Source organism: Triturus cristatus, chromosome 12 (assembly GCF_964204655.1).
Source record: "Triturus cristatus chromosome 12, aTriCri1.1, whole genome shotgun sequence".
NCBI classification, from domain to species: domain Eukaryota; kingdom Metazoa; phylum Chordata; class Amphibia; order Caudata; family Salamandridae; genus Triturus; species Triturus cristatus.
The window spans coordinates 744,862,668-744,883,732 of record NC_140595.1 but is presented as its reverse complement, the minus strand read 5'-3'; the positions used below and the strand labels follow the sequence as shown (position 1 = coordinate 744,883,732).

General features: G+C 45.7%; 1 protein-coding gene across 1 annotated transcript in view; it reads right to left on the bottom strand.

Moving 5' to 3' along the window:
* LOC146782657 (vomeronasal type-2 receptor 1-like) overlaps positions 1 to 21,065 on the bottom strand; it is a 136,624-nt gene that overhangs the window by 13,735 nt on the left and 101,824 nt on the right. The window contains exon 6 of the mRNA XM_085637160.1: positions 15,704 to 15,827. Within this exon, the coding sequence (XP_085493286.1) occupies positions 15,704 to 15,827 (124 nt within the window). The remainder of the gene's footprint in view (positions 1 to 15,703; positions 15,828 to 21,065) is intronic.

The following is a 21,065-nucleotide window of genomic DNA, read 5'->3' as shown; positions in this document are numbered from 1 at the left end:
ATCCAATATGCCTGTTTTATTAAAAGTGATACTCCCCATATGGTGATTTCCTATCTGGCATAGATGGGGAGGGGTAATGTGTTTTTAAGGGTCATGAACGTTTAGGGGTCAAATTTGATTTCAAAATGTCATCTAAGGTATTTTCAATCTGGCTCGTGTAAATATTTGTAAATTAAAGCATAGTATTTAGTAGTGTGTGTGCAATGAACGTACTTTTCCTTTTCTAAAGAAAAGGCACTGACTGGACAATCATTTATTGAGTGTTACTATTGCGTGTTAGTGAATATTGATTATCAGCCCACACCACCTCTCTTGACTAGCCTTGGACTGCTCTGCTTCACTAACCCTGAGAGAACCATGTGCTATACTAGGGTGCTTAGTTCCTGGGGAAAGGTAAAGGGAAATTGTGGACCCATTACTTTTGCAGGTCTCACATCTTGCACACGCAAAACCCAATTTCCAACACACCCTATATTTTTAAGAGACTATTGTCTCTAGTTAGAGGATGATGTCATGGAATAAAAACACCAAATGGCTTCATGTTTATTTTTATGGTTACATTTATTTTACTTACATTATGCAAACTGCCAAACTTAATTGCACTTAGGCACAGAGCCAATGGGATGGAATACATCGTAACTTGGCAAGTACATAATTAATTATTTTTGTGTTTGGCAGGAGAAAGAGGGTTTGTCTTACTTTGATTACGTACTTCAGGGCATGGGCATGTTACATAGATCTGGTCAAATGCACAGGCTACTTAGTTGGAGTTACATGCACACATTGACTAAGCAGTGGTTACATAGTTCAGGACTTGTGATGTCAGAGGGAGGTGGTGGTGGTTACAATGACCTTTTCCAGAGGCATTTATGAGATATTACACCAGAATATTGTGTAGAAAGTACTGTAGAGCCACAATATTGAGGCCTATCAATCGATATCAAAAGTATTGTGAAGGTTAGTAAATACAGGAAGGTACAGAATTACTCTTTTTAACTGCATATATATGTATCTTTCAAAATGTACCGTCAAGGTACACAGATGTGGAGTCAAGAATAGTAAATGTATACGTACCTATGAGCACCTACTAGCACAATAGTTTGCTTCACGATATTAAGTCCACATTTATTTGGCCCCACAATATTCTTTACTCGATATTCTGACATACAACCATTAATGAAGCTTAAAATACTTTAAGTATAAGAAGGAATTACAAGAAATTGATATATATATATAAGGCATATCTAGAAGACGATCACATACATGTATAACATACGAAAGAGGTTTACTGGTCATGAAAGAAGTGCCAGAGAAGTGAGCAGAGGGAGAATGCTTAGTTCATGGTGTTAAAGGAGGTGGGGAGATCTGGGGGAGTTTTTCCATAAAGTAAGACACATGTAATGATAACCCACTTAAGATAGTTTTTAAATGTAGGTATGTATTTTAATTAATATTCTATATGTTTCAGTTGTTTCCATTTTAGTGATATTTCTATCATGGTTACTTCCTGTAAAGTTCCTCCTTTAATGCCAAAGATGATGAATGCTAAAGGGACCTCTCTGCAATGGACCCAAAATACTAGGCCCAATTCTGGTAGTGGTCAGTGTCCGTAGGGTGCAGTGAGTGTGATTGACAGGTGTCCACAGACGTATTGCATTGTGGTGTCTGAGAGCATCTTGGAAGCGGGGAACTGAGGTCTGTGACAGACTCAAGGATGCAGAGTGGTGTGGGATGCAGTGACGTGTGGTTTTAGAGTTGCCCTAGGATGCAGTAGAGTGTGTCAGTGATGCTTGGAAACAACAGTTGTTTAGTGTCCTTATGTTGCAGTACATTGTCGTATATGTGTGTGCCAAGGATGCAGTGCAATTCAGTGGGTTAATCCGTGCTTTGTAGTGTGATGGGATGCAGCCAAGAACAGAGATTTAGTGATATTCAGATACATGCAATGTGACGGCTCGCGGCCCCCAATGTGCAGTGCAGTGTCCTCGTGCCATATGATAAATCAGAGTAGTATGCCTTGGATGCAGTGCAGTGTGGCAAGTCAGTGTCCCAGGGATTGTAGTGTCCTGGGAATGGACACTAGGACCCTGAACTGGGCAAAGGGCAGGGAGGTCACCGGACACCACATCCGGTCAGGGTGTGGGGAAGGGCAGAAGCAGGAAGCAGGGGAGCAGAGCAGACGTGGGCACACGAAGAGGAAAGATAATAAAGGTCATATGAACCATACCGTATCCTGTGTATTCCTTGCAGCGCTGCGATACGACATCTGGCGATCGAAGGAGGGATCTCGAAGAAGATCGTCCCAGCGACTGTCGGAGCCCACCCGGTGTCGCTAAGATCGGAGCCAGGAGCCCACCCTGGTCCGGAGGTCCGGAGCGCCAAGAAGAAGAGGAGAAAAAGGACGAACAAACGTCGGTGCGGGAGCCCACCCCGGTAGTGGTAACGAAGTAAGAGGGAAAGCGGGGAAGGAGCATCACGCGAGGCCGGCGAGCGGTGAACTGGGGAGATAAGGATCTCGCGCGCCTGAGTTTAACGAACTCTTGCGAGATCACGGCGGCCATCTTGAAGTCAGGCGAGAGGACCAATAAGGAGCCAGGAATACACGGCGGCCATTTTGAAAGGCCAGGCAAGTGCAAAACAAGCCCAAAACAACGCGAGAGTACGGCGGCCATTTTGAGGTCAGGCAAAAAGGACCAATAGGCAGCCAGGAATACACGGCGGCCATTTTGAAAGGTCAGGCAAAAAAAAAAAGGAAAAAGACAGAATTAAAGGGAAATAACAACAAAACAACGACAAATACTGGAAATAGAGAAGCAAAGGACAAATAAAAGAAGGAAAAAGGTGACATAAAGAAATAAACAAGGAAGCAAAAAAAAAAAAAAAAAAAAAGAAGATGAGTGACGACGACAAAAAGAGCACACAAGCTGTCTTCCGCAGGCCAATACCATTCAACACATCGGAACCTCAAGCGGGCATCAGATGGGAGAAATGGATAAGGAAATTTGAACGCTACATGCGGGCAACGGACGTCGTGGAGGGCAAGAAACTGGATCTGCTCGTGAATCTTGGGGGAGACGACATAGAGGATTTACTCCTGACGTTTCCCAGCGACAAAACAACAGATTACAAAGGCGCACTAGCATGCCTCACGGAGAAATTTGACCCCCAACGCAACATTGATTTCGAGAGATACACGTTCAACACGGCGTGCCAAAGGCCAGAAGAGAGTATGGATGATTTTGCGACACGGCTGCGGAAACTGGTCACACACTGCGAATTTGAAAAGTTTGACAACGACCAAGCGATACGTCTGCGTCTCATTGAAGGATGTCAGTCGGTGGAGTTCCGAGCACGCATTCTGAAAGAACCTACGACACTTGAAAATTTTTTGATGATGGCCCGCACAGAAGCACGGGCCACGGAGCACGCCAAGCAAATCCAAATGGGCCAAGACAAAGGAACGGCACTGGCACATCATGTCACCGGAAATGTCAGAAAAAAGGAACACCCAGAGCGACCACCTCCCAGGAAGACCAACAACACATGCTACAGGTGCGGTCTTGAGTTTCCCCATGTCGGCACCTGCCCAGCCATAGGCCAGAAGTGCAGAAAATGCAACAGAGACAATCACTTCGCAAGTACGTGCATGAGCAGACAGTTCAGAAGTGAAGGGGACGTACAGCCGGAACAAGGATGACCAGCACTAGATATGCCAGACACATAGAAACAGCGGAGAGAAGCTCGTCCGACGAGTCGGACGGCACTACAGCACCTGAGAGAGAAGCTCGGCTCTATCTAATGTCTGATGTGCCCAAAGAAGAAAGACAGCAAGAACACATCCAGCTGGTAGAGAAGCAGACAATCAAGAAGACTGCCGCTGTGGACATCGAGGTCGGGAACCACATAGCGAAGTTTGTGCTTGACAGTGGAGCGACATGCAACATCATGTGCATATCTGAGTACATGAAGATGAGAGTCAAGCCAACACTACGACCATCGACAGCAGATGTGTTCACCTGGGGTTCAATGAAGCCGGTGGAAAACATGGGAAAATTTACAGAGACTTTAACATACAAGGACAGGGCATACAAAGAAGACATACACGTACTGAAAGGTGACATCCCAGCACCTTGCCTGTTGAGCAATGTAACAGCACAGGTCATGGGGCTACTTGCCATGACTTATCACATGTCAGAAAAAGAGACAATATTGCAAGAATACCCGAAAATACTAGAAGGTTTGGGAAAACTGGAAGGGAAGCAGATAACGCTGCACATCAATGAAGCAGTCCGGCCGGTGGCCCAGCACCACAGGAGGGTCCCGATACATCTACAACCACAAGTAGAAGAAGAACTAAAAAACTTACTGGCACAAGACATCATTGAACCGGCGGAAGGACCAACACCATGGGTATCACCAATAGTGGCAGTTCCGAAGAAGAACACCTCCAAAATACGGATATGTGTGGACATGAGAATACCTAACACAGCCATCTCGAGAGAACGCCATCCCGGACCGCATTTGAATGACATGATCAGCCGTCTAACAGGGGCGTGCAGGTTCTCGAAGCTAGATTTGTGTAAAGGGTATCATCAACTAGAACTGGACCCACAATCAAGATATATAACAACTTTCTCCACGCACCTAGGCCTATTCAGGTACAAAAGATTAAGTTTTGGAATATCATCGGCTGCTGAGATATTCCAGGAGACGATACGGCAAGTAATACGACCAGTACAAAATAGTTTCAACTATAGCGATGACATTCTAGTATTTGGGAAGTCTGATGAGGAGCACAACAGCGCTCTACGTCAAGTATGCAAGCAGCTGGAACAAGCAGGGTTGACACTAAATGGAGAAAAATGTGAACTGGAAAGAAAAGAACTGGTATTTTTCGGACACATATTTTCAAAAAAAGGGATGAGGCCAGATCCCAGCAAAGTGGAGACGCTGAAGAACACGAAACCACCAAAAGATGCAGCGGAAATAAGGTCATTTTTAGGACTGGCCAGCTACTGCGCCAGATACATACAAGACTTTGCAACGGTAAGCACCCCGCTGAGAGAACTGACCAAACAGGGCCAAAAGTTCCTCTGGTCTCAGCAATGCAACGAGGCATTCGAGGAGATCAGGAAGGCAGTGATGACAGTGGAACATCTAGCATATTTCGACCCTCTGCTCTGCACTGAACTGACGGTGGATGCAAGCCCAGTAGGACTAGGGGCGATACTAGCGCAACACCAACCAGGGAGGGACTCACCTAGGAGAATTGTTGCCTACGCCAGCAAAAGCCTTACGGACATTGAAAGGGCCTATTCGCATCCAGAAAAAGAAAGCCTAGCGGTGGTATGGGCGTGTGAGCATTATCACATGTTCATATATGGAAAAAAATTCACGATCATCACGGATCACCAAGCACTGGTAACGATATATGGCAACCCGTCAGCAAAGATGCCGCCGCGAATAGAGCGTTGGGGAATCAGGTTAATGGACTATGATTTCACGATTGTCCACAAACCGGGGAAAGAGCACAACCCAGCAGACTACATGTCGAGACACCCATTACCGAATGGAGAAGAGAAAGCGTCAGTAGCAGAGGAATACCGCAACTTCGTGCTAAAACAAAGCGCGCCAGCACCCATAACACTAGCGGAGATAGGAAAGGAGACTGAGGAGGACGCCACGCTACAAATGGCCAAAGAGACAATGAGACAACAACGGTGGAGACACGTGAACAACAACTCCACTTGGAAAAGGGGAGTGAACAAAGAAGAGATACTTGCATTGCAGAAAATAAGTGAAGAACTGTCGGAAGCAAGCCAAGGCATAATAATGCGAGGCACCAGGATAGTGATACCGTATTCACTACGGCGCCAAGTAGTCAACATCGCACATGATTCGCACAGAGGCATCGTTGCAACAAAGAAACTGCTGAGAGAGAAAGTATGGTTCCCTGGGTTAGACCGTCTAGAGGAGGACACCATCGCGACCTGTCACCTCTGTCAAGTGACAGGACAGCCAGCAAGGCGAGAACCACTGCACATGTCAGAACTGCCAAGAGCGGTATGGACAACATTAGCAGCTGATTTCTTTGGACCGCTGGATACAGGAAATTATCTACTGGTGGTCATTGACGAGTACTCCAGATTCCCCATCGTGAGGCCAGTCTCGTCAACATCAGCAACCGCAACTTTACCGATCTTGGATGATATCTTTGCAGCATGGGGTTCCCCAGAAAGTTTAAAAACAGATAACGGTCCCCCATTCTCAGGGGATGAATTCAGAAGATTCATGACATACCTCGGAATTCAACATAAGAAAATAACGCCGCTGTGGCCCCAGGCAAATGGCATGGTCGAAAGGTTCATGGGGAACATTAAGAAGGCGGTTCAGAGAGCGAAACTGTCACAGATTTCGCTAGGCCAAGCACTCTGCCAAGTGCTACGCGACTACAGGAACACACCACATGGCTCCACAGGAAAATGCCCCGCGGAGTTAGTATTGGGGAGGACAAGCAGGACAAGACTCCCGCAAGTAGAGACAACAACAACATCAGGGCATGAGAGCATAGCAGACAGAGACAAGGAGGCAAAAGAAAGAATGAAAGAGTATGCGGACAGCAGACGAAATGCCACCACGTCACATCTACAAGAGGGAGACGCCGTGATAGTGCGACAGCGACAGCACCGGAAGTCTGACAGCACGTTTTCACATGATCCACTGACAATAACTAAAGTGAAGGGAACGATGATAACGGCAGAGTCAGGACGGCAAAGGATCACGCGAAACAGCTCACACTTCAAAGGACTGAAAGAGGAAGTGAAAGAGGAGCAAACACCAAGCACAGAAGAAACAGCAGAGCGGGAACGCCATGACACAGAAACAGAAGGTGACCGGGAGACAGCAAGGGGCCAGGACATAGGGCAATGGCCAAGAAGAACAACAAATAGACCGAAAAGACTAATAGAAGAAATGTGATGCACCCATTCGATGTTCTATCTATGTTATCAAAGTATCATTCACCAACTTGCGCATTTTGATTTTGTGACAAAGGGGGGAGATGTAGTGTCCTGGGAATGGACACTAGGACCCTGAACTGGGCAAAGGGCAGGGAGGTCACTGGACACCACATCCGGTCAGGGTGTGGGGAAGGGCAGAAACAGGAAGCAGGGGAGCAGAGCAGACGTGGGCACACGAAGAGGAAAGATAATAAAGGTCATATGAACCATACCGTATCCTGTGTATTCCTTGCGGCGTTGCAATACGACAGGGATGAAGAGATATGTGGTCTGCCCATGACCCTAGGATACAATACTCTTCAGTGGCTTGTGTCCCTATGGTTTGGTGCAGTATAGAACTTTCGCATGGTTTGTGATTCCCTGCGTGGCACAGGACAGCCCAGCTGCCATACAGAGCTGGTGCCAAATTTAACAATCCAGACATTTAACGAATCCAAGTTGGCACTCTGAGATGCCAACAACGACATTTATTGGAGCAGCTCGGACAGAGTATGGGCGTCAGAGGTCGACACATAACATTGTCCGCCCTGTTTAGAGAGGATGGCGTCATGTGGGTGTTTTTGCTGACTGGCTGTGAGGGACAAAAACATGGTGACTCCCACACCATGGGAGGAAACCTCCACATCATGGGAATCATTCGCTTTGAATTTTTCGAAAGCAAACTGCAGCACTGTGAGTTTGTTTTTGTAAAAGGCTGATGGATGGGCGTCCTGTTTGTTTACAACATTGGCAGGACCTGGCGCGATGACAGTTCCTGCCAATGTTAAGAGTTGTCTTCAAGGCCGGTGGACAACTCTACATTGAGGGGGACTGTCAGGGCGACGGGGAAAATTACTCGTCACCCTGCCGGACACTAATCCATCTGCCTAAATCTAAGAAGACCCCATGTTATAAGTTTCAGACGGATAACCAGCTCTCCCTGGCTGAAAAGCTATAGATCTCTTACAACACCAGTCCATCTCAGCTCATAGAAATCTCTACTCCTAACTCTTGCTACTACTAAATCCATCTTTGAAGTTCCATAACCTGGCTCCCCATTGGACCCATGTTCTCTCCATATTCTCTGTAATGCATTTCAGGACGTTTGTAATGCCTCTCTCGAGAGTGCCACGGTCCCTACAGGCTGGAATAGAGCTTTGATTGCGCCTCTTCTCATAAAGCCCACAGCATATTCTACTTTACTAAAATCACTACAATCTCCTTTCTCGTGCTGCCCTTCAAAGGTCTAGAAAAACACATTAAAGCCCACCTCTCTTCGGGGCATATTATCAAGCACGGCGTTAAAATTATCGCCGCTTTAGCGGCAGGAAACTACCGCTAAAGCGGCGATAATGGGCTTGATAATATGCCGCAGAGAATTCCAATAGAAGCCCATGTTGACACCAGAACATGGGCTTCTATGGGAATTCTCAAGGGTTTTAGGGCAGCCTCTGGGGAGGGTCTGCATTAGGCCTGGGCTAAAAATCCGTTCCGCTCGCGGAAATTGCGATAATTTGACATTTTCGCGTTCCGCGGAGAGCGCGAAAATGTCAACATTTCCGCAATCCACATTTTACCGTAAATTTTTTGCTTGCTCGCGCTGTAAAATAATACATTCTCGCGTGCGCGCGATCGCCTTACCTGAATCCCCGCGTTCGCCAACAAGTTTTCCCGATCCGGACGCGTTCTCCACGAGATGTTGGATTGTTGGTAGCCATTTGCGCTGTCTCGCGACAGTTCGCGCCCGCAGTAACGTCATTCGTCGCCCGATCACATCTTTCTTCTCGCGATCATGCACTGCGAGACAAGTGAAAACAAGATGGCCACGCCCGCGAGCAACCGCATGGGTAAGTTGGCGAGCCGCGACTATGCAGAAAATACCGTGAACGGGCGGGAAAAAAAATTCTGCATCTTCGCGATATTTCCGCGTGTTTGCGGAGCTTTTTAACATTTTCGCGATAATTTGCGAAAGTGAATTTCACAAAGTCCGCCCACCCCTAGTCTGCATCATTACGTGTCCAGCAGGACACTACAGTTATGTCCATCGGAATAGGGCGCCCTGACTCTGGCTCCCAAAATATAAGTGTTATCTGTTCAAGATCCTGAGCTTCTGCCACTGAACTTGCTATGACTCAGGTTCTTGATACTCTGCTCGCACACGTCTCCACTAGCGGCCTCCTAGAACATCCTGCTCTTCCAGTTCAGTGCTGCTTGGGTTCGAGCCTCCTGGAGAGCGTGTATTGATAGCTGTGTCTTCACTCATCTTGGCCCAGAATGCTGGGTTCTTCTTCCTTATAATCAGATTCTTATTATTCAGTAAACATCTTAAAAACCACCTTTGCTTTGTTATTCTGCATCCTCTGGTTCCTGCTGTGTTTTACCCAGAATCTCAGTGCCAGGACATCATTAATGGGTAAAATCATTGTCTGTTGAAGTCTCTTGTGTATAATTTATTGTTGTGGCTGGGTGGAAACAGCATGCAGTGCAGTTTGAAGGGTTAATCCTTCTGATGAAGGGCAGTATGGTATTTTAGTGTCCCTATAATGCACTACGCTTGGTTGGTCACAGTCTGTAGGACGTTATGCATTGTGGTAGGTGTGTGTTCTAGGATGTAGTAAAGTGTGATGGGTAAATGTGTCCGAGGTGCTGTGCTTTGTGGTGTCTTTCCCAGTTGTGGCCGCTGCCTACCTAAAGTGGTAGAAATAAAATCTAAGTATAAAAAAAACGACTTATCTGCTGCTCTGCTTCCTCTGCTACCGCTCAAGCCTGCCTCGCTGTTTCTCTCGTCGGCCGACATCTTTAAGGGGATGGGCCCTCAGGGCACAGGCTTCACATCCAATCCAGGCACTGCTTTCACAAGAGAGCAGCGGCAGGATTGGTCTGAGCGGCCTTGTTTGCGCTCAGACATTGCATTGGAGTCTGTGCTGTTTCCCCAGCCGGGCTGTGCACACTGCCAGGTTGGAGAAGCAGAAGTGCACAAACACACTTGCGCATTTATGAGTGAACTCTACTCCTCCCTGACATGCCCGCCCCGCCCTATACCTGCGAGGTTCAGACAGCTTAAATAAAATGATAATAACATTGTGTTATATTACTTTTATTTATCGTCTGCTGCGCGGTCTGTGGGGTGATGCTCCTCTGCCATTACGGAGGAGCTACGCCTGGTCTTTCCACTGCAATGTAGGGTACAGCGGTGCGTGACTGCCCCTAGAGTGCAGGGCGCTAAAGTGTGTTTGCGTTCTTAGAAAGCTGTGTGTATTGGGCTACATCAACTAGTATGTAGCACCAAATGATGAGTTAGCACCCCTAAATGCAGCATACTGATTTGAGTTGGGGTCCCTAGGATGTAATGTGCTAGTGTACCCTGGATTTAGTGCAGCGGTGTAGGGCCACAATGGCACAGCGTGTTGGCGTCCTGCGGTTGCACTTCGGTGTGCTGAATTGCTAGCTGTAGGATGCGGCACATTGCAGCTGATCTTCCTCCGTGCAGCCCAGTGTAGTGGGGTACCGCCTCCGGGGAGCACTAGGGTTATACACTAAGATGTAGTCTATCATGGATTGGGCTCTAGTGTGCCCAGAATGGCATGCCATGCAGTCATTTATTGCTACCGGTGGTGCATTGTTTGGGTCAGTGTTTCTGCAATGCAATTAATGACGTATCTAACTTGTAATGTGCTGAGCTGGAGTGTCATATGTGTTGCCTTATTTCCCCCTCTGGGCCCCCTTATAACATGTACTTGCATGTGTGTTCTTCGCCAATGAAAGCATCATATATATTTCATAATGCATAATGGTTGCTTGTCATTTCATTTATATGCATTTACAGTATATATATGTTTTGTTATGAATTGATCGTGTGTCACTAGTTCATACTTATATCCTCATGAAGTGAGAGAAGCATAGCAGTTTTAGATGAATGTGCTGAGGAATGCACACAATTCTATGCCTGTCCTGCATAACAGTTCGGAGAGTTAATCTCGCTACAAAGAATGTTGAAAAATATTCTATAAACCCTGTTCAAGAGCTCACTGAGAAGACAGAAGCTTCAGACATTCCAGAAGTAGCGTTCTTGGTCAATCAGTCTTCTGAGGTCGTGTTCCTTCCCTTCCTGCCTGAGCGACAAAGCAGAGACGAGGTGCGGCCTTGCCTGTGTGCAGGCAGCAGGCAGGAAAGACACAAACACGATGAGCAGGGCTGCGTGTGTGCCATTTCCGGAAGCTTCTATTTTTGTCAACGTTTGGGTGCTAATGTAGGCGCTAGCTAGGACTAGGAAATATGAGATTCCAACACTCAATTCTCATATTATTTACTGTTATCTTCATTTTGTTTATCTTAATTCAATTGTCTGCAATTATGCATTTTCATATATTTAGCCCAGAAAACAGATTTAATAATAACAATAACCCCTTTTAAAATAATGGTATGGGTTTGTTTGTGTGCATCCTTCAAGTGAAAAGTATTCCAGTAAACCGATAAAATAAAAGATAGTTCTGACTATCTCTGGCGGGTCTGGTTGTGGCCCAATGTGTGTTATATCCAGGTAAGTCATGGATGAGATGTGGGTCACAGGCTGTCTGTTTACCCTCTCATGCTGGGAAGGTTGTTCAATCCTGTGCTTTCCGGAGGGGCAAGGAGAATATACTAGCCCTGCTTCAAGACATATTAAGCCCTCCTTAGATTCGGTCCAGTGCTTTGGATTAGAGTCCTCAGAATGTAGTGTCTTATGTTGGGTTACTGTTCTCAGGAAGTCCATTGCCAAGCACAGGACTCCACAGTGTTACCAAAAACTGTCAAAATACTCACTGCGTTGCCAATGAAATTCTGAGCAGCTGTACTGTCATGGCGCAATATGGAATCCAATTATGACAACCATAGTATTTGCATGTCAGGAAAGAATGGGAGACAGCGTTTACAACGCTAGTAATACCACGCGGGTTGATAAAAACGCAGACATTACATCTTCAGTGTTGTTACCACGCATGGCATTACATCGCAAGTCGTTTCAACGACTTGCCCTAGGTGGCGTGCAACACCAGGGAATGTGTTGGATTTTAAATCCAACACCTTCCCTGCTGTTGCGCTAACTGGAGTAGGAATAGTAATTAATACTATTCCTAAGTCCAGCGCGCCATCAAGCGCAAGTCGTTGAAACGACTTGCAATGTGATGCCATGCGTGGTAACAACGTGGACGATGTAACAACTGCGTTGTTACCTACCGCGTGGTAACACCACACGTTGTAACATCACATATTCGTAAAGAACACCAAGCATAATTCAAGGCAACTCTCTGATGCACCTATTTGTATATTCATTTTAGTTGACCATGCATTACAATGAAGACATGATGAATCTCTTTTTGGCCAGACCTAAAAAGGCATTCCATCTTACTCCTGATTCCCCAGCTCTGGTAGTGCACGGAGATTCAGGGCTCATCAGTTCTCGCTTTACCACAGTATGGACTGAGAGCTTAGCGAACAGGTAACTCAGTCACATGTGTCGGAAATCCTGTCTACCCAATTATGTGTCGTTGACTGTATATGTGCTTGTAATAAAGTGAACAGGATAGTTCAATCAATCAATCAGCATATGTATAGTGCAGCACGGTCTCTGGGTGCTGAGGGTGCTGTGCCTCTATCGAAAAGGAGGTCTTGATTTTCTTTCTGAGGTCCGCCAGGGGAAGTGCTGTTCTGAATTGGAGGGGCAGGTCGTTCCATGTCTTGGCCACGATGAAGGAGAAGGAGCGACCACCGCTGCAGCTGCATTGGATGCAGGAGTGTGTGTGAGGGTGGCAGAGTGCAGGTGTCTTGCAGGCAGGTGGAAGTTCAGTCTGGGTTTGATGTAGGAAGGTCCGTGGTCATGGAAAGCTCTATATGCATGTGTGAGGATCTTGATCTGGCATCTCTTCTTCTGGACAGGGAGCCAGTGGAGGTTGCTGAGGTGAGGGGTGATGTGAGTATGTTTGGGGATTGCCAGAATGAGTCCGGCTGCGGGGTTTTGTATGGTCTGGAGTCTTTTGATGAGCTGGGTGGAGATTCTGACGTAAAGAGCATTGCCATAGTCGAGGCGACTGGTGACGAGGGCCTGCATGATGGTCTGTCTGGTGTTGATGGGGATCCACCTGAAGAGTCTGCAGAGCATACAGAGGGTGCATGTGAGCATGTGGAGTTGACTGTGTTTACTTGTTGTTTCATGGTAAGTTGGCTGTCGAGCATGATGCTGAGGTTGTGTGTGTGATCTGTTGATGTGGGTGTTGGTCCGAGGTCTAACATCCACCAGCTGTGGCCCCATACAAAGCAGTTCCTTCCAAAGATCAGTGTTTATGTTTTGTCGGAGTTGAGTTTGAGGCAGCTCTCTCTTGTCCATTTCACAACATTGGGTGTTGCAGAAGTTGGTTTTGGTGTTGGATGGGTCCTCGGTGAGTGATAGGATTAGCTGAGTATCATCAGCGTAGGAGATTATTTTGAGTGCATGGGATCTAATGATGTCTGAGAGGTGGGTCATGTAGATGTTGAACAGGGTAAGGCTGAACTTTGGGCTATGCTGCAAATTGTGTTCTTGGGTGCAGAGGAGAAGCGAGGCAGTCAAATGCTTTTTGTGCTTCCTGAAAGGAATGAGGTGATCCACTTGAGGGCATTCTGCTGAATGCTGATATTGTGGAGTCTGTCAATGAGGGTGTGGTGGAAGATGGTGTGAAGCGCAGCTGAAAGGTTGAGGAGGATCAGGGCTGGTGTCTCTCCATGGTTGAGGAAGATTCATATGTCATCTGTGGTGGCGATCAGCGTAGTCTCGGTGCTGTGGTATGCATGGAATCCTGATTGTGAGGTATTGAGTAGGTTGTTTCACTTCAGGTATTAGGTGAGCTGTTGGTTGATGGCTTTCCCGAGTACTTTGGCTGGGTAGGGGAGCAGGGAGATCATTCGGTAATTTTTGAGGTAGCAGGGGTTGGCAGAGAACGTCTTTAGGAGGGGTCTGACCACTGAGTGTTTCCAGACATCTTGGAAGGTAGCTGCGGAGATGGAGGCATTGAGGATGCTGGTGAGCTCTGAGCTGATTGGGTCGGCTCCAAGGTTGAAGAGGTGGTGGAGGCAGGGGTCGTTGGGTGCCCCGGAGTGGATGGACAGATGATGGCTGTGGTGGTATGGGTATTGAGCGGAAACCAGGTGGTCATCGGTTTGCTGATGATCGCTTGTTGGTCTAGGCTATCGGGGCTGAGATTGGAGGGTTGGGTGTTGACGTTGTTGTAGATGGTGGCAATCTTGCTGTGGAAGTCATCTGAGAGGGTGTCGCAGAGTTCTTGGGATGGGAGGATGATGCTCTCTGTGGCTGTCTGGTTGGAGATTTCCTTAAAGTTTTTGAAAAGTTCCTTTGTGTGGTTGGCTGCAGTGTTGATGCAAGTGGTAATGGCTGCTCTCTCAGCTTTCTTTGATGTACAGGTGGTATTTGTTGAGAGCTGCTTTGTGGCGTCTCTGTCTGAGGGGTCCTTGTTGCACTTGGTGGTTCTGGGCTCTGGGATGTACCAGATGGCATGTTTTGAGGTTTTGTTGGTTTTCCCTGGTTTCAGTAGGGCCATGTTTGTGACAGAGTAAGCCATCTGCCAAACTCCTAATCATACCCGATGTTTCTGCACAGTATGTTAAATGTGCTAAAGTCGAACAAGACACGCTGTAACGTAATGAATTTCAATTGAGAAACAGAGCGCCATACACATTCTACTCTGTTTTTTCATTTATTTGCAGTTTTATACAGCAGCCTCAGGGTATCAAAGCACTTTACATGGTAACTGTTGCCAACTGTATTCAAGCAGTGTACATAGGAACAGCTTCACATCATTATGCAAAGCAGCATATCTTTGGGGCATTAGATCTGAATTACCATTATAAATTGATAATAGAATATGTTTTGAGATGGAAAAACTTTAGCTTCAACATTTCTAGTAAAAAGTTCAATAAATCTCCCATTTCTAAAAGTCACAAATTCCTTACATAAAGGTAACAAGAAAATAATCTCACACCCAATGAAAAGGCCAAGGTAAAATGATGTTTCTTAGAGATCCAATTGCCACAACAAAGACTAGGGAGCAGTCAGAGTAATCCTTTGGCATACCAATTAAAGGCAGCCACTCCCATTGCAGTGCTGGTGGGTGATATATAGTTTCCGCAATTGGCAAAATTGCTGCACATTTCATCCATATAGTAGCAGGTTAAGATGCAGGGGCCCTGATGCCCAGACATGTAGTCTGTCCCAATTGCTGGGATGTTGTTCCCATTGCATGCCTTACTTACCACAAAGCCTCTGTTGCTGAGCACGAGACGATAAAAGCGGGACAAGAGGAGTCACATCCCTGTCCTCTGTAGTTTCATCTAGTATACAGAGCAACATGATGGCTGTAGGGATGTGCACATAAGCCAAGGAAGCTTTAGGATGTCTATGGGCGATTATGTCTTCCGTACCAATCACCTGGCTCAGTGGACATGGTCTTTGGGGACCTTCCATGGTGCATTGGAGGAATTCCCTATCCTTGCCAGTCTTCCATATCATCTCATCACCATACCGGCCAGCTTGGGACAGACTATAGGGAGTTGGGGACACAACAGTGATTAGCCATTACGGAACTCCAAAAAAGGGCTCCTCCCCATAACCATTTGTTCATAATCCTTGGAATTACTAAATATCTTGCATTGTGTTAACAATATAGAAAACTAACCTGTGTTGTTGGCGACCTCTCCAGCTGAGCATGCTAAACAGTCAAAGCAGCAGAGAGGCTGGCCTGGCCTAGCTGCTCTTCGGTGTCCACTAGGGCAGCTTTCACTGCAGACTGATACGGGGACCTAAGAAAAAGTAGAGATGATTTTGTTAGTGATCTGCTGGTGAGGTATACTGCCTGGTTTGTACTCTACCTCTTGGTCTCTTGCTCTTTGGTCCAACTGCAGAGCTGCCTCATGCAAAAAGAGCAAGATTCAGATCTGGACAATACATGTACTGTCAAACACTTTGTATTATCTGGTATGTGGCACCACCAAGTTCATAATTGTACATGCAAATATTATCTAATTAAGTGAACCTCAAGAACTAGAAGACTACCTCAATGATCATAAAAGATTTGACCTTATGGCCTAAACCTTAGCCACAGTTACAGCATATTGCCTGCCAGACAGGGATAAAAGAGAAATCCCAGCATGGCCAACATGACCATCAGTATGATGTATAACCGCCATTTTGTTTCCTAGCCTGACTTCAGATCTATTGATTTAAAAATGAGGAAACAGCTACAGGTGGACACAACAATGGTATACAATTGAAGCACTCTTTGCCGGTCAGTTTTGTGATCTGGTGATTTTGCAAGTCCCACTTCAGTTTCATAACACCCAAATCGACGTACAAAGCCTAAAGCACAGCTCGGGTCTGACAATATCCCCTTCAAGCACAACTCTACGTGTAACGCAGTGCACTAGTTTTAATTAAAAGGCTGGGTAATTCTTAAGAATTGTGGAACTTTGCTCAAGGAATATGGAATGCTAAGTTGTGAGGTTGAGTGATAAGTAACATCAGCTGCCTGTCATAGATCATTGTGACCCTGAACTCCACACTAAACCCATGGCAGTACAGCATGGAACAAGCAAATTCGATTCAGAGCTTCTATCTAACCATTGACTGCCCCATTGATGAATTGTTTGACAATATAGCAATAACTACAGCAGCAACTCAACTTTTTGATTTTGCACCAGACTGTGAACACTTGGCATCTCAGCGCTACTTTGCACCTGTTATTCCATGATGGTTATCTCTTTTTTAGAAGGAATTTTTTATCTAACTATTAACATATAATTGTTACATTCTCATTGATTGCGATAAATGCTGCACAATGCGTAACGCTCGCTCGATTAAGGCTTTTATGTACATATTGTAATGAGTTTTAATTAATCAAAGACTAAAAGTGAGATTGTTTTTCTGATATCAAAATAGGCAGTAATGGCACCTCTTCCATTTGTGGGTGAAGAGCTGAATCCTGCTTATGTGGTTTCTCGTCCAGCGGGGATATTCCCTATATAATTTCCTCCACCATTCTTTTCTGTGGTGGAGGTGACTGTGCTGATCTCTGGAGAAGAGCACTTGAAAGAGGATGTAGCACTTATCAGAATATTTTTATTACAGCCCAATTCATGATCAGTTCCTTGGTTTTTTCTAGGGTCTATGTTGGGAATGTTCTTCCCTCTGGGCTACTCCACCCACCCTTACCCTGCTCAAGTCTTAATTGCAGCACATTTAGTGGTGATCATACATAACTTAGGTCAGATTTACACAGTTCTTCCTTGCACATTAAAATCCAAAGTAAGAACTTGCATCATCTTCAAGACACGTTCTTGGCACAACCATAGTACTTGTAGGATAGCCTCAAGGTGGATCTGGTAGAACCAGGCTCACTCACAGTAAAGAGTCTGTAAATTTGTCTGAGCCACCTTGCAAGTTTTTCTAATCGGGAATTCTTAATTATTCTGCATTTGTGGACCTCTCTGCTTGCTGAACTCCACCTGCTGCACCCTGCTTAAAAATCCAATGAAAAGTAGTTTCTGGTATTTCACACCTCTTCCTTCTGTACTTTGCCTCCCCACAACTATTGGATATAGGCTCTCTTCTCTTTCAATTATTTTTTAATGGTATTTTTACTCTTATGTAGGTCATGTTTGCAACTTTGCATTTCAGTAAAAATGAGTTAGTCAGATATAATATAAACAGGTGCATAATTTAAAAATGGCGGAAAGGAAGAATAGTCTCTGCAGTTCTGATTTCCGTGGTCAGGCTGTTTCAAAATAAGTGGGCAGCTCCTGAGAAGGATTGAAGTAAGGCATGTTATGTTTGGGAAAATGTCCTTGGAGCCTCCCTAGATCCTAAGCATGCTGGTCAAGTATGGCAGGGCTATGGAATGGATTGCTTTGAAAGCTAGGCACCACAGTTTGAAACTGCTTCTGGCCTCAATGGGGAGCCAGTGCCGATCAATTAGAATTGGGGAAATGTGATCACGTTTTGAGACTGAGGACTGCACTCTGGCCGTGGAATTGTGAAAAAGAGAATTATTAGTTGGGATGGAGGCTCGTTCTCCACAAGTAATAATGCCACCGCTCTTGTGAAGCACAGCAAAGATTTTAGTAGCGTAAATCTGAGCTCAACCCTGGTAACCATGGCACAGAGGAGACAGGCTTAACTTAAGGAAATATGTAAAGCATTTAGAAGTATTAAAAGAAGTAACAAGTTGAAAACAAAACACAATAAAAATCACACTGCAATTTATATGGATAGAGAATAATGAAATAAACAAAACAACATAAACACGACACAAGTCCTATAGGGGGACCTGGAGATATGACCTTTTAAAGTTCTACATGAAAATAATGCCAAAAAGCAGTATGCGCCAACCGCAGTCATCTGGCAGGTACCAGTTTTTGTTTGATCAAGTAAAGGGTCAAGAGCTAAAGGGATCAAATACTGCAGATATCTGAAGACAACCGCAGATCATCGAGCCAGAAGAATACGTTAAGGCTTTAATTAGGAGTGCCGTGGAGGGGTTGTTGCTATTTATTGAACCTGATAAAATTGGAGTCCCCAGGGTTCAAAATTTATCAGCTGATAGATTTCACCTATTATTAGTTTTGGGGGAAAAAAATGGTACCTACGCATGATTTAAGGCTGACCGTGGGTTGGATACAGAGACCAGATTCGCTACCAGTCGAAAAGTTTACTTTCTGAGTTAGACTATAAAATGGAAACCAAAGATCCTCAGTGGGGCAATGCTGCTGGCAGATAACAAGAAGGGCTCCACAAGGCTTGATAGCTGTTTCATGAGGTCCTGGTGAGGCCGTTGTATTTTGGCGGAAAAGCTCAGAGTGGGAGAAATACAAAAGTCACAATCAAGGAAGGTACCTCACTGGTCAGATACGTTTGGCGCCTTCACCCTTTAAAGATTTCCATGTTCTGACTTATTTGGAGCTCTGATTCCTTCAGAAGGGCAAGCCTGCCAGCTATAGCTTAACAAGGCTCCATGAGGCTGGATACTGTCATTACCACGACCCGCTGAAATGGATTTGCTGTTACGAAAAAGCTCAGAGTGGGGGCACCCTGAGTTTTTGCCCCGGGATAAAGCACAATCATCAGATAGACCTGGCATGTCTGCCCCAGTCCTCTGGAGATCTTTGGAGCCAAAAACTGGATACGTTCCAGGTTTTCAGGAGGAGTACCCTTTGACAAAGCCGAGTCCCAGATCCTCATGAACAGCACTTTACCGTCAAGACCAATGTTCCCTCTAATTTTTTTCCTCTGTGCGCAGCAGCCACGGCTATATGTGCCAAGAACCCGACCGCACGTGTATACCAGGGTTTTATGTGGGATAAAAAACAAGGGAACCTCTCAAAAGAGCGTGATCAATGCAATTAAGGACATGGCTTAAAAGCAATTAAGCTAAAACTCTGTATTTAGCATAGTGTGCCACCCGACCAATATTTTGCTTCTTCTGTCATTGCATCCAGATGTATAATACAAGTAACATTACACCTACAAGAAGCGAGGACTATTGGCTTTGTCAATGTTTTTTTGTTGCATTAAGTTGTATATAATAATGAAAATCTTGTGGTAGAGGTTGTGGCTTATTGTTTGAGCTGCCGTCAGTTTAACATCCTTTGATTCTGGGCAAATCAATTAATCTCCCCATACATACAAAAAAAAACTATAATAAATCATGTAAAGCGCTCCAATACATTTGGGTTGATTTGCACTATATAAAACTTGCTGCATTTCTTTTCTAAATGTGGGACTGACGGTTTGTCTTTTGAAAGAATTTATTTTAAATGCAGACCATGACAGGCGCTGTGATTAATGTCAATTCTTTCAAAAGGCCCACAATCAGCCCTGCAGCCGTGCTGCATTAAGAAAATAAATGGAGCAAGTCCAACCCTGCCTAGTACCACGCATCAGGCATTAGACTAACGCATTTTAGTGTGGTGTTCCACATCACCGTACTGAAATGCAAAGTCACGCATGATAGCACCGCCTCAACTGTCAAGCCGAGCGCTGCTATAATGTACCACAGTGAGTGAAAGATGTGGCAGCGCGCTACTCCGGGCAGGCTAAGGGATGGTGGCTGAGCTGCTCTCTGCTTTAGCAGCTACTCTGCTACAATGTAACTATACACAGAAGAAGTGCATGGTAAAGCCATGCACTGCTTGCCGCAGTCCACAGTGGCGTGTTACGCTCTGAAATCCAGTATATTTTAGCCTGCACAGGGTGAGGGGGTATAATACGCACCGGTTTGTCGTGTAGCAGCACATACCTACTTTGACCCACTTTTAATACTTCCTGTGCCTCTTCCACCTCGGCCCGCTGCATCTTTGCCCTTCGTCATAACACTCACAGTTCGTGCGCAGCTCGACCTCTTTCAGTTACCAATGGTCAAGGGTGTCCCTCAGAAATTTGTGGTTCGGACACTGGCCTCGGGCCGCCTGATACTGCCCAGCAAAAGCTGCGCTCGGGCAGATTTCTGAGGGGACCATCTCCCACTCCCGGACACGCCCACCCCCTCTCTCCTTCTAGTCACAGCTAAAATGGAAACGCCGTCCTGGTACCGCTGGGTTCATCGCCGTGGCAACCGGCGGCCTAAACCGAAGAGCGGGCGCAGGCCTAGGCTAGGCGGTCAGACACAAGTCCTGTGGTTGAGTATTTTCGGAGTGCAGAGTTTGTTTTACTGGTGCCCCGGAAAGCTACTTTGTTAAACTATCTCTTTCAGCATATGAAACGTACCATTTAGAGTAACGGTAGCGCGAGGCCAGGGCAGATGAGGGAAGAAGTGGGAATTGGATTAACCCCGGACGGAAGTGCTGACTTATTAACGGATCGAAGAGAAGGGAAAAAGGGACAAGGAGATGTCTCAGTAAACAGGATGGAGCATATGCGAAACAGTGAGGCGAAAAGGGAGCAACCAAAATTAAATAATGCCACTTTTAATTATACCACGGATCGCTGATCAAGCAATCCAGAGCAAGAGTAGGAGCAAAATTAATGTTTTTTTTAAAAAGCCATAC